General features: G+C 50.7%; 1 protein-coding gene across 1 annotated transcript in view; it reads right to left on the bottom strand.

The window, feature by feature from the left end:
- Nucleotides 1–1,266: 1,266 nt before the first annotated feature.
- LBH (limb bud and heart development) overlaps nucleotides 1,267–14,065 on the bottom strand; it is a 22,756-nt gene continuing 9,957 nt past the window's right edge. Inside the window, exon 3 of the mRNA XM_004686323.2 lies at nucleotides 1,267–3,802. Within this exon, the coding sequence (XP_004686380.1) occupies nucleotides 3,614–3,802 (189 nt within the window). The 3' untranslated portion in view covers nucleotides 1,267–3,613. The remainder of the gene's footprint in view (nucleotides 3,803–14,065) is intronic.

The following is a 14,065-nucleotide window of genomic DNA, read 5'->3' on the forward strand; positions in this document are numbered from 1 at the left end:
ATTGAAGCTGATGTTAAGATGGATAAGTCGATTAATACTAGAGGACTCTCCTCATAGATTCCTTGATTATCTTCCTTTACCATAGTTGAGGTCAATTGTGGGCTAAGTGAAAGCAAAACTATCCAGTCTTGGGTTACAAAAATGTCCACAGTCCAGTCTTGAGTTAGAAAAATTCCAAAAACCCCTTTCACCAAGTAGCCTTTGCTTAGTCCGACCTCCCCGAGTGGGACCTCCCGCCCCCACCCCTAGTAAAAGTGTAAATGATACCTTTCCTGGCCTACTGAGACTGAAATCCCAAATCAGGCCTGGCAGCCCTCTGGGTTCTACTTCCTCACTGTTCTAACTGGTCAAGCCACGCTAACCCTCTCTCTGCTAGAAATTCGCTCTCTGGGAACCTCACCCCTCCTCCCCAGCTCCAGGTCAGAGCACCCGCTTTCCTGCTTTGCACCCACCATGTCTGTCATGTAACTCTACACTGAAGATGTGCATGAGAACTGGGACCATGGCTATTTTATCTCGACTTCTTAGAAATGCCGCCAATGGAACTCTCTTATCTCCATCACACACACACCCACTCACCCATGAATGACCTTAAGTATAGCCTAGTTCTCCCCCTTCCCTTAGAAAGGTGGCTTACAACTGTAGCTCCCCGGTGGCACAGCAGGTTAAAGCACAGCACTGAGAAGCCTAAGCCACTTCCGCATGAGTTCGATCCCACCTGCCCCGGAGGTGACCACATGGCCTGGCAGACCTCTCCTGACCCGCCCGCTGCTCCCCTCAGCAGTGTACTTCATCGATCTGCCTGTTCTGTACCCCACACCGTTTCTGGTGAAGCCTCTCACCCTCCGCATCTCTGGCCTGTACCCCAGTTCTGTACGAATAAATCAATCAATCTAGGAAAAACAACAAAAAAAAAAAACAAAAAAACTGTAGCTGTGTACTAAAACTTTCCCAGGTGACTCCAAAAAGCTCCTAATGCTTGGACTTCCACTACCGCTCTGAAACCCAAGCTTCTACTGGGAGGACCCGGTACTTGCGGTGTTTTGAGCTCTCCTGGGCCTTCGGAAGTGCATCCCGAACTGAGAACCTCTAGATTGAAAGAACTGCTGCCTGTGTTCAGCCAACTGATAATAACGCCACAGATGGGCCAACAGGTGAGGCCGGTAAAGCTCCCCCAGCTCGGACCCCTGCCGGTCACAGCTTGGCCCTCTGCTCTCTCCATTCCAAAGTAGCAGGCGGGAAGGAAAGGAAGCCAGACCAGAGTGGAAAGCATTTTCAAACTTTATTTACAACTGTCACAGTGACAAAAAGTAGTTCGGAAAAAAAAAATGCTAGTTTCTCCCTGAGCCTCAAAAAAGAACAGATAGAAGTTACAAGAGGTTCATCTTACAACAGGCATTTTTACTGAAGTACTAGGGTTGTTTTTTTTCTTTTTATTCAATACGATCAGTTAGAAATACACACGAGTTACTTAAAAAAAAAAAAAGAGGCCAGACAGGAGCTCAGCCACTTGTTCAAGAGCAGCTGGGTCCCCCCAACAGGCTCACCCACGAGGGTCCTGGCTTAGCTGTCAGCCCCTGGCCTGCTCAGACCCCAATGGTCCTGTGAAGGCGTCTAGCGACCAGCAAAAATAATAAACCACCCCCATAAACACACATATACACAAAGTAGATTTGTTATGCAGTTTACAAGCACGTTCCCAGCAAAGGGCAAGACCAGGACAGGTGACCGAGGGAGCACATGAGTGGGGCACACGGAAACACGGACTCTCAAAGGCAGAACCCCATCCACGGGGGAGGCGCCGTGAGAAATGCTGCTGCCGGAAAGACGGTCGGCAGGGAAGGCTCTCTGCAGCCCAGACGGGACAGGGGGCGAGAGACACCCTCGCGTGCAGGCCACAGTCCTCTCCCGCTCCCGCGGGGAGCAGGGAGAAGTTATTGCCATCAGTGTGTGTCACACAGCAGACAACACAGGGGCGGGGGGCTGGGGTCAGGGTTGGGGGGTATTGGGGGAGAGGGGGGAGCGTTGGCTTCCCAGAGCCCAGTCTGCCGATGTGTCTGCAGCATGCCCTCGTCCTCCCCCCACCACTCTGGAGCCACACTAACCTTGAGGTATTAAACACAACTCTACATGCAAATCCCAAGCCGGGGCCAATCTGGACTGACTGCGGTGCGCGGGCCCAAGGAGGGGCCCTGGGGGGCTGAGCAGAGCCCGCCTCTCTGCTGCTCGGCCACTCTGATGTAGAGATATGGGAAGCGTTTGGCCAGCAAGCGCCTGTTCCTGATGGCTCTGAACCACGATGAGAAACTCTAAGTCCAAGGTGAACGTCTCAAGCAACTGGGCCCTTTTGGGGGGCAGGTGGAAGGTGGGGTGGGATGAGGACCGTGATTTAGGACTCCCTCACCGCATTATCCAAAACAACACAGGTTGAAGTCGGGGATCACCTGGCATCTTTTGGCTTCAAACTTGGTCTGGAGGTTGAAAGCCTCGAAGTCACCCCCATCTAGTAACTCCCAGGCCTCCGCAGCTCCGGGATCTGCACGGAAGCTCACTTCCCCAAGAGACACAGAAAAGGCTTCAGGGCCTCCACCCAGAGCCCCCCGGAAAACTGGCCAAGAACCACAGAAGCAGTGGGTGCGACTGCTCGGCTGGGCTGGCTGAGTCCACAGCAGGCCAGGACGCTCCCTGGCCTGCCTCTGCGGCCGGGCTGGGGAGGGTGGGCATGGAGGAGGGCCGCCCTGGTCCCACTCTGGGCCTCCCCTCAGACTCAGAGAGCAAGTCGGGGGGAAGCAGGTGAGGAGGGCGCTTCGTTCCAAGGGCCAGGGATGTCTTGTGCCCCCCCAAAGGGCTAGCGTCAGAAAGGACAAGTCAGGAGAGAGAAGCGCAAACATGCTCCCTCTTAAAAAAATTAAAAAGGCTTCAGATCTCCAGGGATGTGTGGAACTGCCCCAGCCGGGAACAGAGCGTCCCTGGAGAAGGAAAGGGGAGACCTGTCCCCCCACCATCACCTCAGGCTGGCTTGGCAGGAAGCCAGTGTCTACCGGAGTCCTTCACCTGCCGCCCCATAAAGACCAACGCCCCTGAAACAAAAGCAAAAGCTGGCGGTGGGCAGCGCTGGGGAGACGGAAAGGCTTTGCTGTCTGATGCTCCGAAGCCGAAAGCCGGGGCAGATGCTCACAGAGGACTTCCTGGCTGCCTTTCTCTGCTCAAAGGTCTGGCTCTTTCAGCTTGTTTTTTTTTTTTTTTTTTCACCCCAAGTGCTCCTTGCTGGCTTTGCACATCCCCACCCCCCAGAGCCCACTGGAATCCCGCCGCTGCGAGCCCGCCTGATAACGATCTCACGAAGACGCACCTCCCCGCACCCCCACCCTGCTCTCCGCAGCTTCCTCTCTCAGAAGGCCTTGCAAAGTGTCGCAGAGGGCTCCGCCGCCGGACACGTTTCAAAAAAGGAAAGAAAAGAAAAGAACACCAACTCAGTGATTTTGCAGGTGCAGAGCGGAAGCCATCGCTGACATTTTGCACAACTATGGTGGCTCACGCTCTTCCATCACACTGGGAAAGAACACAGTTCAGGTACAGCGCGGCTGCTTGGCCCCGGGGAGTCCGCGGGACTCTACTGCTCCTTGTTTTCTTTCGCTGTTTCTTCACAGTTGTCCTGCTCATCCTCCTGGACCAGGAACTCCTCGGGGGGCCACCGGAGCTCCCCGCTCTCCACCTCCCCCTCTGTGGGCTCCACCACGATAGACGGCAGACGGTCCTTGAGCTTGCAGCAGCGGTCAAAGTCTGACGGGTCAGGGAAGATCTGAAAGGAAAGCAGAGCAAGCCCCGTCAGAGATTCCATTCCTCGCTTCACATGCAAGCGCAGGACTCGGCCTCCCCGCAGCTGTGTTCCAGGGCGTGTGCTCCCGCTGGGGGAGCAGGGGGAGGGGCGGGGCGGGAACAAATTCTGGGGCACCCAGGAAAACCACCCCTTGGCTGGTCGCTGGACATTTTCAGGCAAGTCTCGGAGGTGGTGCAGCTCTGCCTCTTTTGTTTTACTTTCGGATGAAAGAATTCAAGTCATGTCACCCACGGTAAGTCACCTCTCTCTTTGCTGCTGGCATTTTTCTCCAGCCAGCCAAAGCATACAACAGGCACCACCATCACGTCAAGTTTCTCCTAGGAAAGCTGCTGGCGCCCCATGTGAGCCAGCTAGCAGGTGCTTTACATGGATGATTCTAAAGCAACAGAGTTACGCTGAAAGATAGGTCATCAGTTCTATCTTACAGGAGCTCAAGCTTGGTGAAAGGAGTTGCCAAAACCATGCAGCCTAGCAATGAGTGATGGTGGAATGAGACCAAACCTGGGTTTGCCTCCTGTCCTCATGCCCCAACACCATGCGGGGCCTCAAGTACATGGGTCCTTGATTTCACCGCAGCAGGAAAAGCCAAATCGGGTTCTAGGCCATGGCCTCCCGGTCACCACCAAGCTGGAGACAAACCCTGTGATTTTCATCTCTAAAGGGCTCCCATCTCCTTGCCGCTTCCGCGCCTGCAATAGTCGGCTTCTCTTTCTAGGGTACCATCGGTGAAGTTTCTTTTGTAAGGCCCTGCCCAGAGTGGGGAACCCCAACTTGGCTATAAAATGGGGGGCCACGTGTGGCTCTGCAGATGCCCTTTGCACACACTGCCCTGTGACTACGGCTGGCCCGAGTCTTCACCTGGCGGCCTGAGCACTTGATCCAGCGGGCTGCTGGGCCCTTGCCACTCACAGACCTCCACAGCTCAGCCCTCCACAGCTTAGCCAGGAGCCAGAGGGGAGCCTCTGTCCAGGAAGCTGGGCTGGAACAGCCCCAGGGGGGAGAGCCACACAGCACCTTCGAGGTCATCTCTCCCAACCTGTCCATCTGATGCGTGAGGAAGTCGAGGCCAGAGGGATCACTCCCAAGGAGACTGGCTCAAGGTCAGTTTGTTAATGGCAAAAGAAAGGGAAGCAAAATTAGCAGTGGGGAGAGACCCATGTTGAGGAAACTCTGGCTCAGAGAGAGCCAGGCCCAGCCAACAGGTGTCTTCTGTCCCTAGGAGGGTGAAGACATGAGCTCCTGCAAACACAGGCCTTCCCTGCTTCATGTGGCCGACCTTCCTGCACCCCAAGTCCCAGCGCCCTGTCCCAGTCACGGGACCATCCATATCACCGGCCACGTGGGGCTCCCGGGAACCACGGGCTTCAACGAAACCTCCGCAATCCCCACAGACAAGCGATTATTAACCATTTATCCAATAAAGTCCTATTGCTGGGGATTAAGCCTTAAGCCAGCTGCACAACCAGGCGTCATTAAAGACTTAACGAGGCTCATAAAAAGTATCATGGCAGCCAGGAGGAAAACAAGGCGGAGGAGGGTGTGGCCAGTGTGGGTCACAGAAGGCACAGGGAGTGCGGCCCCACGGGGGCTTTCTCCACACGCGGCTTACCCTTGTCCTTTACTCTCCCTGGATGGTCACACTTAGAACCCGGTGGCCCCTTCTCATCTGGGGAGTCCCAGAGTACATGAAGCGCTGGACTTGAGGTCAGTGGGGAGAGGCAGGCCCAGGTGTCTGGCACACAGACCCACCTGTGCTGAGCAGAGAAGGTCAAGTGGTTTTTCAGGGCCCCTTATCACGTCTCAGTAAAGCTGGAGGCCCTCTCTGTGCAAGCTTTGGAAGTAAGCAAGGGGAACCCCATCAGTGGAACCGAGGTTCTTTCAGACATCCTGCCCTTTGAGCCTGCCCCCCCCCCCTTCCGGGGAGCACTGAGACTGGGTCCCCTGGTCTCTGGAGGGCAGAGGAAAGAGCCAGGATGCAAAATTAGATCAGCTGCTCTCAGCATCTGTGTCTTGGAGGATGGAGGGGTGCCCTGGGAGGCACAGCCATCACACAGACTAGGTGGGTGGGTGGGCAAGACTCTGGGCTCTAACTGCCTTGGTGGTTCCGGGAGGCCCCAGATCAGGCGTCCAGATGACCACATGGGCACAGGCCCAGAGGACGAGCTTCCCAGTCCAGACTCGTGTTCACACTCCTCAGGACCCAAGGCAGTTGTGGAATGTCAAGAGGAGGTGGACACCTGGGCCCGTGTCTCTCCCCACTGACCTCAAGTCCAGCGCTTCATGCACTCTGGACTCCCCAGATGAGAGGGGGCAACTGGGTTCTAAGTATGTCATCCAGGGAGAGGAAAGGGACAAGATCCAGGCCAAGGCCAGAGCAGGAAGAAGACATTAGGGTGGGGAGCCTGTGGTCACTGCCGGCTGGGAGTGGGTCTTTAACTAAAGTTAGGGGGTGGGGGTTAATGAGGAAGAGGAGGACGATTGGAAGCTATGCCCGGAACACAGGCACAGCAGGACCTCAGTCTGGTGCAATAACCCTACGACATACATACGTGGTGGTGTGATCCCTATTTTATTTATAAGGAAACTGAAAGCTGCACAGTCGAGGCCACGTAGCTGGGAAGCGACCGAATGTGGACCCAGGTTCGGAAGTGGAGGACTCCAAAGCAGGCATCCATTTGGTGACACCCTGTGTCAAGCCCGCTCCCAGCGTTCCACTGGGGCCTCGAAGGCATCCCTGGTGGAACCCTAGTTCGGTCCTTTCACCACCTGCACCTCAGTTCCTCCTTTTGAGAAAGTGACCTAGCTGGGTACAAGTTCTTGGCAAAAATAAAGATGCTAAATTCAAATTGTAATGTCCCCTTTGGAGCAGTTTCAACAGAGCTACAGTAAGTATTCAATCTCCAAACAAGAGGCAGCAATACTAACACGGTAATTAAAATAACTTCAAACAATGCCTTTCATACCAGGAGCTGCACAATTAAGTCTTTTAAGTCTTTGGGGGGAAGTCTGAGCATTGAACTTCTGATACTGCTCAGTTGCCAGAGAACTTTGCTCCCTGCATTGCTCTAAGGCTCTAAGCAGGAGCCATGAATATTAACAAAAAAAAAAAAAAAAAATTTTTTTTTGAAGCCTGTTCATTGCATTTTAAATTTTGTTAATTTATGATTATAGTTTATAATTAATTAACCCTTCCATTAGTGATCTTACTTTATTAACAGATAATACCAATTTGAGTCTCTGAAAACTGTAGCTCGCTCTAAAAATAAACAAAATGCTCCCAGAACCAGTTTCTCATTTCCTTACACACTGACAGAAAGCCTTGCAAAGTGCTGCTGAGTATTTTGCCAGCACAATCTTATCTCCGACAGCTGCTTAAGAGACTGACCCCAAGGAGGTCAAGATTTTTCCACTAAGTCATGCTTTTTAATCATCTAGGCAGCAGAAAAATGAGAGGTTGCAACTGCAATTTGACTGGGTGGGGAAGGCAGTGGAAAAAAGGACTCAAGTCCGACTTAGGAAGCACATGACAGGCTGGGCTGAGGTGGCAGGCCAGCCCAGCATGCTGTCTGCCTGCAGGAACTGGCAGGAATAAAGCACTGCCCTGTTCCAAAAAGAAACTGCTTCTGGGTAAACCTCTTACCGCAAAGCACCTCTTTTCTCTGGACTAGGAAAAAGGCAAAAGAACAAAAATCCTTTTCTCTTCCCTCTGAGGCTAGGTCATCTCCAAGAGGCCCCGCGAGGAAGAAGGGGGGGCTGTGAGTGGCATTTCGGCCCTCAGCGCCAGGGCAGGGCAGGGCAGGTCTAGAAGCATCTGGCCAGCTGTGATCCTCCCGGCGCTGCCCCGGGCCCACGGCCAGCAGCGGACTGCACATCCAGGTGTCACGTGCGGCCGCTCGGCTGCAACTAACAGACACCAGTTCCCTCCTTTGCAAATAAAGTCTGGAAGATCGCAGACACCGAGGGGATCAGGGCCCTGCGTGCCCCCCGGCATCGGAGCAGCAGGCTTGCAAACTTGGTATTGGTGAATTTCGAGTTCTTAAGGGGCAGATTTTCAGAGCCTCTGTTCTAGGTGGCCTCCAATCCCAACAGACACTGATGTTGGGAGCTCGAGTGACTTGAAAGGTCAGGGGAGTTTTAGAACCATCTAGGAGGAAGAAACAGTTGGTAAGATATGGTTTGGATGCCAATCTACTGGAATTTCTGGTTGTACAGATCAGAGTATCCAACAGAACTTCCTGTGTCATGGAAATGTTCTCCACCTGTGCTGTCCAGCAACAGCTATAGCCACAGTGGACTAAAATGTTTAAGTTTCTTTAACGCTGAACATAAATGTATACATGTAAATAGAATACAAGGAGCTTTTAGTGTGGCTAGTGGCTAGTGCACCAGTCAGCATGTGATATAAATGGTTCCATTTATATCCATTAAATGGTTAAATAGAAGGACAATGAGCGCAGGTACCCTCAGGAGGTTGGGCTGGGACCCCGCACGCACGGCGGCCTCAGAGCAGAGACGTCTATGTTTCAGGGTGGACGCTGGAGATAAGGAAGAGCAGGATCTTTGCTGAAGTATGAAAGCTGTGATTCATCAGCTTCCATTTCACCCATGCAGAGGAACTGAAAGGCAATACCCAGACTCCAAAAGGATCGAAATTTGGGGACCCAGCTATCACCTGACTGCTCCTTAGCCAGGTGACCGAAACCTGGAATGGGGGGAGAGAGAGGTCTGGCACCTAGGATGGAAAATGTGAGTGGCTCTGGCTGGAGCAGCCTCCCCTGAGTGCATGCGGCCCTCAGCCACCGTCCCTGACAAACAACCTGAGCTGGCCGAGAGGAGGGCGAAGGGCCTGCGGAGCTGAGATGCTGGGGGAAAGCGGACACCAGCGGGCGGAGGAGATGAAAGGTGGCTAACTGGACACAAAGGGGCTAATTACCAGCTCTGCAAGCTGAGACCCTGGGAGCTTGGACATCCTGCTCCTCTTTGCTGGGCTGGGTGGAGCGGGAGGTGGGGCAAAGGGCCTGACATGAATAACCACTAGTTCCCCAAGGCACTGGGATTTGCCTCGGCAGACAAACCACCTATTAAGCCTCTCCCCACTCTGGCTCCAGAGGGGAGGAAATCTACCTCAAACCTGCCATGGAAAATCACTGCTCCCTCAGGTAGGCCAGGAGTCTGACAGGCCCGGCTTTCCCCACACACCCCTATCTCATCAGCCCATGGCCTTGCTTGTCACTTAACTTCACTGCCTGCTGAGTAACGTGAGGAGGAACTTCCACAGTGCAGGACCATGAAGGGCCACGGGGGGCTGCCCCGTGAGCCCCCCCATAGCTCCCGACATGCTCCCACTGAAAGGGCCACGGCCACTCCCCAGCTCTACAGCAGGGCTCAGGCTAAGTCCCATCTGAGACTATCAGATACAGGGATGTGGGAACATGTCTAGACCCTCAAGTGAGGGACCAGAGAGTCAGCAACTGTGCTGTCGGGGGGCAGGAGCTGAGAAGTGGCACTCCTGGGCTTGTGTGACAAATTCTAGGCCAGACTCTGGAGGACTCCAGGTCTCCCTCCCTCCCGGCCTGTTTCCCCAGGGTACTAGGTAGGTCAGCTGGTGGCAACTCCTGTCTTGTCTAGATCCTAATCTTCCAGTGGGTACCCCCTGCAGCCCCAGCTCTCTCCCACATGTATCTCCCCGCTTGGCCTTCTCCAGGGACCCACCTCCTAGCTAAGTGAGACCCCTCTTGCCTCTCAGCTTCCCACAGATTGCACTTTTCATTTTTCCTGGAGGACAGCAGAGATTGGCCTAGGGTGTTTACTCTTTCCTGGGAGGAGTTAGTTTACAATAGGCAGATCCCAAGCAGCAGCCTGCAGAGCGCAAGCCTGAATGAATGAGCAGCAGCTGATGCAAATGGAAAGTGTACCCTGTTTCTGCCCCCTAATATATGGGAAGGTAAGAAATACGCTCTTTTAAGATAACTGCCCCCTGCTATTTTATCATCATCTTCATCAACACCATCATCTGCATTTTACTGACTTTCAAGGGAAATGTGTTTGTTAAGAACAGAAAGAACATTCTCCATTTTCGACTCAACTGCTAGTCACCTTGTTCTCCAGCCCCTGGACTGGAGCTATGGACTATCCACCTCCCTCCTGCTCTTCTCTGGTGTCTGTAATCCTATAGACTTGAGCTGAGATTTGAGGCTTTATAACAACTGTTCATTCTCCTTCCTTTGGATTAAAGATGCTTAAGTCTCCAGCCTTGAAACTTAAAAGAAAAGGAAATCCTTTGGATAAACACCGTCTTTCATAAACATCTCTCAAATGCACACCCATCCTGCAAGTCAAGAGTTCCAAATTCCAATCAATTAGCACTAATTACAACCGATAACTCTAGGCCCTGGGAACTGATGGGCTTTGGAATGTTAGAGAATGTTTCTCGAAAATTCCAGGGCAATGAAGAAGACTGCTGCAGACAGGGGACATTGATGCTTTCAAATACCCCTGCCTATCAACAACATCATCGCCCATAAACAAAGACAGGCTCCCTGGGGTGACGGCTCCCTCTCTCTAGGGCCTCTGTTCGCACTCCCTCCTTTCTCTCAGAAAACCACATCTGAATTACCTGCCTTAGTCCTTATTTTCAGAGACAAAATCTTGAGTATCTGGCCTGGAACCATAACATTCCCACCCTTGTCTAGTCACCTGGCATCCCAAACCAGGCCATATGGAAACAACTCTGTTATGCCTCTGGGGCTTCCTTACAGCCCTACCCCAGGGCCTTTGCTTGGCCTTGGATCACTACCACCTCTGCCGTCATCAGCAAGCTTCAGGCTTTCCACTCTCCTGCTCAGGTTCCTCTCATCTGACCTCATCTCTGGACCCTCCCTGGACTTAGTCTCATCGGCATTTCTCCAGACTCAGGCAGTCTCCTCCAGGATCTGTCCCTCTCACCATGAGAACGCCCCAATCTTCAGTTGCACTGAAGCTTCACCAGCTGTGAAACAGCTCCACTGGGGTGACATCCATCACCTCCAAGTTACCCTTTAAGTTCAAAGCTTTTCTTTCCGATACACAAAGCTGTGCTTGATGGTAGGTCTTATAGAAGAGGAAATTTTAGTTGATCAGAACTTTACAATGGGCGTTAAAATTCTGAAGCAAATGGGGCTTTGTTCCTGGAGGTGTGCTCCCCTCTGAGGCAGTTCACACCAGGGCGGGAAGGGCTGGCCTCTGGCGCTCACCAGACAGCTCTGCACAGCCTGCAGCAGTGACTCCCAAGGCTCAGACCCCAAGGTCCTCACAGAGAGGGAATGTCCACGGAGGGAGTTAAATAGGTTCTTAACAATTCTAAGATGTTATTTACTTTTTTCCCCTGTGTTGAAAAACTATGGTTATTTCGACTTGGGTATTTGGTAGACATGTTTGCAAAAATGAACAAAGCAAGGCTGTCACCTAAAAAGGAAATGACTGATATTATTAGTTACCAATAATAAAAACCCTCAAGTGAAAATGCTGGAAAACTTGCATTCGTGGTACAAAAAGCAGTGGTGGGTGGAAGAGCTGTCACCTTAGCAAGAATTAATGAAGGCACTTGTCCTTCTTCACTAGCTCACACTGGCCATTAAAGAAAAACAGCATGTTCTTGATGAAGCCATAAACGTTTTTATTCAATATTGACCTGTAAGTGCATGTTGCTTTACTACTCCATGGGATGAAGTGAAAAGTGAAGCCCTCTGCTACAGGCCAAGGCCCAGTGGCTATAAAAGCATCAGCGTGAAGAGTTGCAAGATGAACTGGCCAGTTTCCCCTGGAACACAATTTCCATCTGAAAGGTCAACCTACAGTCTACGCTTCTTCCCACCTGGGTATCTCGGAGACATGTTTTCAGAAAAGAACAAAATGAGTCTGTTCAAGGACAATGACTGATAGTATTGGTTACCAACGATAAAAACTAAGATTTCAAGCAAAAATTAGTTGGAAAAGTTGTCTCAGCCAGGCTGCACTTGACAGGTCTCAATACATAAAGATTTTCTGATGAGACTGGTAGAGATAGTAACAAATGTGATTTTTTTTATATATTATATAAAGAAATGCAACAGCATAACATCTCAGTTATGTATCACTGAGATACATAACTCAGTGAACCTGTGTTTCCCAAGTGATCAATGTACCACAATTTAATGTAAGAGTAAAAAAGTTCATGTAGATGCCACGTGGACAGTAAACTCTAAGAAACAACCACATGTCAAGTTTGGGGAAACAGCAAAGAAAAACCCCTAAAATGTTTGTTAAAATACTCTTCCCTTTCCAACTACATAGCCACACAGGGCAGATCTTCACTTACTCCAGCTAACGCATACGGTAACAGTTGAATGCAGAAGCAGATATGAGAATCTAGCTGTCTTCCATTAAACCAGATACTTAACAGATTTGCAAAAAAAAAAAACGTAAAGCAATGCCTTTCTCCTCACTCAACTGTTTTTGTTTTGGAAAATATATTTTTAGTAAAACTATATTAACATGTAATGGGTTTATTGTAAAGGAATTAATAGCAAACATTTAAAGAATCTGTCTTTATATCAAAAGATAAAATAAATATACATTAATATCCTGGGCGAGGGGGAGACCTGAGGGGGTCATCGTTTTCTTTTTGAATGTAAAAGGACTGAGTGTTCCAGAGCCACTAGCCTGGGGAAAAAACACCCTGAGGAAGATGACTTTTTTTTTTTTTTTAAAGATTTTATTTTATTTGTGCATACAGAACTGGGATACAGGCCAGAGATGTGGAGGGTGAGAGAATTCACCAGAGTCAGAGTGGAGTGCAGAACAGGCAGATCAACGAAATACACTGCTGAGGGGAGCAGCGGGTGGGTCAGGAGAGGTCTTCCACGCCATGTGGTCACCTCCGGGGCAGGCGGGAATCGAACTCATGAGGAAGCGGCTTTAGATTCTCAGTGCTGTGCTTTAACCCTGCTGCGCCACCAGGGAGGGCCCGGAAGATGACTTTTTAAGCAGTCCTAAATCAGTGAAGGAGCACTACACTTTAAAACAGGAAAAGATTTGAGGGGAACACAAAAGGTGCCTTCAAATACCAAAAATCTGACATGAAAAACAGAGGAGGCCCATCTAGGGTCAGGGTGGAGGATTTCATATCGTTCTATAATGGTCTAACAAAAAAATGACAGATCAACTCTCTCCCTCAGACCTCGGCACGCCAAAGTCCAAAGAGGTGATGGGAGTTGCCTGAGATGGCACAGATGGTGGCAAAACTAAGGTCAGAAACCTGTTACCTGATTTGCAGCCTACACTCTCCTGCACCACGAGGGTCTGAGCCCTGTGCCAACAGCCCAGTCCAAAGGGCCTCCCCACTGGTGAAAGGGGTTAAGTCTGAGCACTATGAAGCTATCTGCAGCCACCGCAGGCATGCATGCGTTCAATCCCTGGCCCCAGAGGTGACCCACATGACACAGCAGACCTCGCCTGTCCCACTGCTGCTCCCCTCAGCAGTGTATTTCAGTCAGTCCACCTGTTCTGCTCCCCTCTCTGTCTCTGGTGAATCCTTACATCCCTCCCGCACCTCTAACCTGGGTATACCAAGTATACCCAGCTCTGGGGTACATAAATAAAATAAATCTTAAAACAAAAAACAAAGAGCGCCAAGGTGCCCCAAAGCTGCACCTCTGTAGGGAGACTGGACTAGTCTCCTTTGGGTGCTAGGGTACTGCAGTCTTCAGTCTACAGAGTACATGTGTCTGTGGTCGCCAACTTTGTGTTTTGTATTCCCTGAAGGAATTTTTAGAAATTGTGTCTCCATTTTTAAGCTGATATCTAAAATTTCTGCTATGTTATTATATTAACATAACATTCTTATAATAATACATCATTTTAAAATGAAATATTTAGGCAAAATTTTAACATGAATTCAATGGCTAATAATTAGCAATTTGACATCAACCATCACCTATTAAAAAAATCTTATTATGTGAGGTAGACCTCTCCTGACCCGTCTGCTGCTCCCCTCAGCAGTGTATCTGCCTGTTCTGTTCCCGGCTCTGTCTCTGGTAAATCTTCTCACCCCCTGTACTTCGGGCCTGTACCCAGTTCTTTTTTAAAAACTTTAAAAAAGGAATACTATTTGAATTGGGAGCTTATCTATAAGGTTTTAAAGTTTTTAAAATTGGATACATTTATTTATTCATACAGAACTGGGGTACAGACCAGAGGTGCAGGGGG

Source organism: Condylura cristata, unplaced genomic scaffold (genome assembly GCF_000260355.1).
Source record: "Condylura cristata isolate star-nosed mole 26May11 unplaced genomic scaffold, ConCri1.0 scaffold00020, whole genome shotgun sequence".
Taxonomy (NCBI): Eukaryota; Metazoa; Chordata; class Mammalia; order Eulipotyphla; family Talpidae; genus Condylura; species Condylura cristata.